Genomic DNA, 1,317 nt, shown 5'->3' with positions numbered 1-1,317 from the left:
ATGCCCCATCAATTATTATTATTATTATTATTATTATTATTATTATTATTATTATTATTATTATTATTATTATTATTATTATTATTATTATTATTATTATTATTATTATTATTATTATTATTATTTGCAGCAATTACAAGGATCAATATATTAAATGAAAACGAAACAATACATGACTCTGGGCCCGTTTCTACAAGGGATAACCAGAATGGTCACCCTAGATAAAAAGTCCAACAATGAAAAACCACAAGCTCAAAATAGCCAAAAACCTACACACACAATCGACTACACACAGCAAAACGAATAAGATGCCCAAGGACTTCTGGAGGCCGTTGAAGGCCAGCAAAGATCCGTCTGTTGCGTTCCTGCCATAGGTAGTAGACAGTAGCAAGCAGTAAGCAGCTCCTAATGTGTCTCTTATCCAGACTTTGAGTTAGAAGAATCCAAGAAAATGCCCCAGGTAAATCAGTAGGAGAATAGGTAACATGGATCCAGTCTAGCAGAGAACTCCAAACAGTTTGAGCATAAGAGCATGCAAAGAAAAGGTGGCTAACATTCTCAGAAGCACACTCACAGAGAGAGCAACGATTGACCAAGTAGAGACCCCTGCCGATCAGCCTATCTATAGTAGGAAGACAGTCTTTAACATCAAGAAGAGTGATGAATCTGTGTTTAGGAACACCGGTATCACTGTGAACAACTTTCCACCAGGGGAACACATCTCCTCTATGTCTTATGAGGTCATACTAAGCTGAGCATTGGAACTTCAATCCATGGGTGAAATTCTGAAGACACTGAATAGCCAGGGAAGGAGACCCAATAGTAGTCAGAAAATGATCTCTAGCATAAAGAACATTGTGCCAATACCATGAGAAACTTGGACTTGCTTTAGCTTGCCAAATATCAGAATCTTTTAAAATGTACTGCTTGGTCCATCTAGCCCACAGGTTGTGAGGCCTATAAACAAGCTTCCAAACCCAAGTGATCATTTGGGACATGTTCCAGGATAAGATTTCCAGAATACCAATCACTCCTTCTTGCTTAGGTAAGCATAAGGACTGCGAGCTTTTAAACACATGTCTTCTTACTCCATTATCAATACCCCAGAGGAAATCTTTGCAGAGCTTGTTGATACTTTTGACTACCTCCTTAGAGAGAAGGATCCGCCCCCCCCCCCCCCCTCCCCAAATTTTGCAAACCAAAAATGACTGAGGTAATCAGTTGAGCCTTACCAGTATAATTGAGATAGTGATTAGTCCAATGAAGAATTCTAGCCCGGATTTTTTTTCAAAAGGGGATATTACATGGCATTAGTCA

At 38.7% G+C, this 1,317-nt stretch overlaps 1 protein-coding gene across 1 annotated transcript; it reads right to left on the bottom strand.

Moving 5' to 3' along the window:
* Window positions 1–269: 269 nt before the first annotated feature.
* On the bottom strand, window positions 270–998 carry LOC141643784 (uncharacterized). The gene is made up of 2 exons (XM_074453094.1): window positions 766–998; window positions 270–666 (listed from the first exon to the last, which is right to left on the bottom strand). The coding sequence occupies exons 1-2, from the start codon at window positions 996–998 to the stop codon at window positions 270–272; spliced, it is 630 nt and encodes a 209-aa protein (XP_074309195.1).
* Window positions 999–1,317: the final 319 nt, after the last annotated feature.

Source organism: Silene latifolia, chromosome 1 (assembly GCF_048544455.1).
Source record: "Silene latifolia isolate original U9 population chromosome 1, ASM4854445v1, whole genome shotgun sequence".
Taxonomy (NCBI): Eukaryota; Viridiplantae; Streptophyta; class Magnoliopsida; order Caryophyllales; family Caryophyllaceae; genus Silene; species Silene latifolia.
This window is presented reverse-complemented; position numbering and strand designations above follow the sequence as displayed.

Coding starts and splice junctions, on each gene's coding strand:
- LOC141643784 (XM_074453094.1), bottom strand. CDS start 998: ATGTCCCAAATGATCACTTGGGTTTGGAAGCTTGTTTATAGGCCTCAC. Junction 667..765: donor AATTTCACCCATGGATTGAA/GTTCCAATGCTC, acceptor TCCTAAACACAG/ATTCATCACTCTTCTTGATG.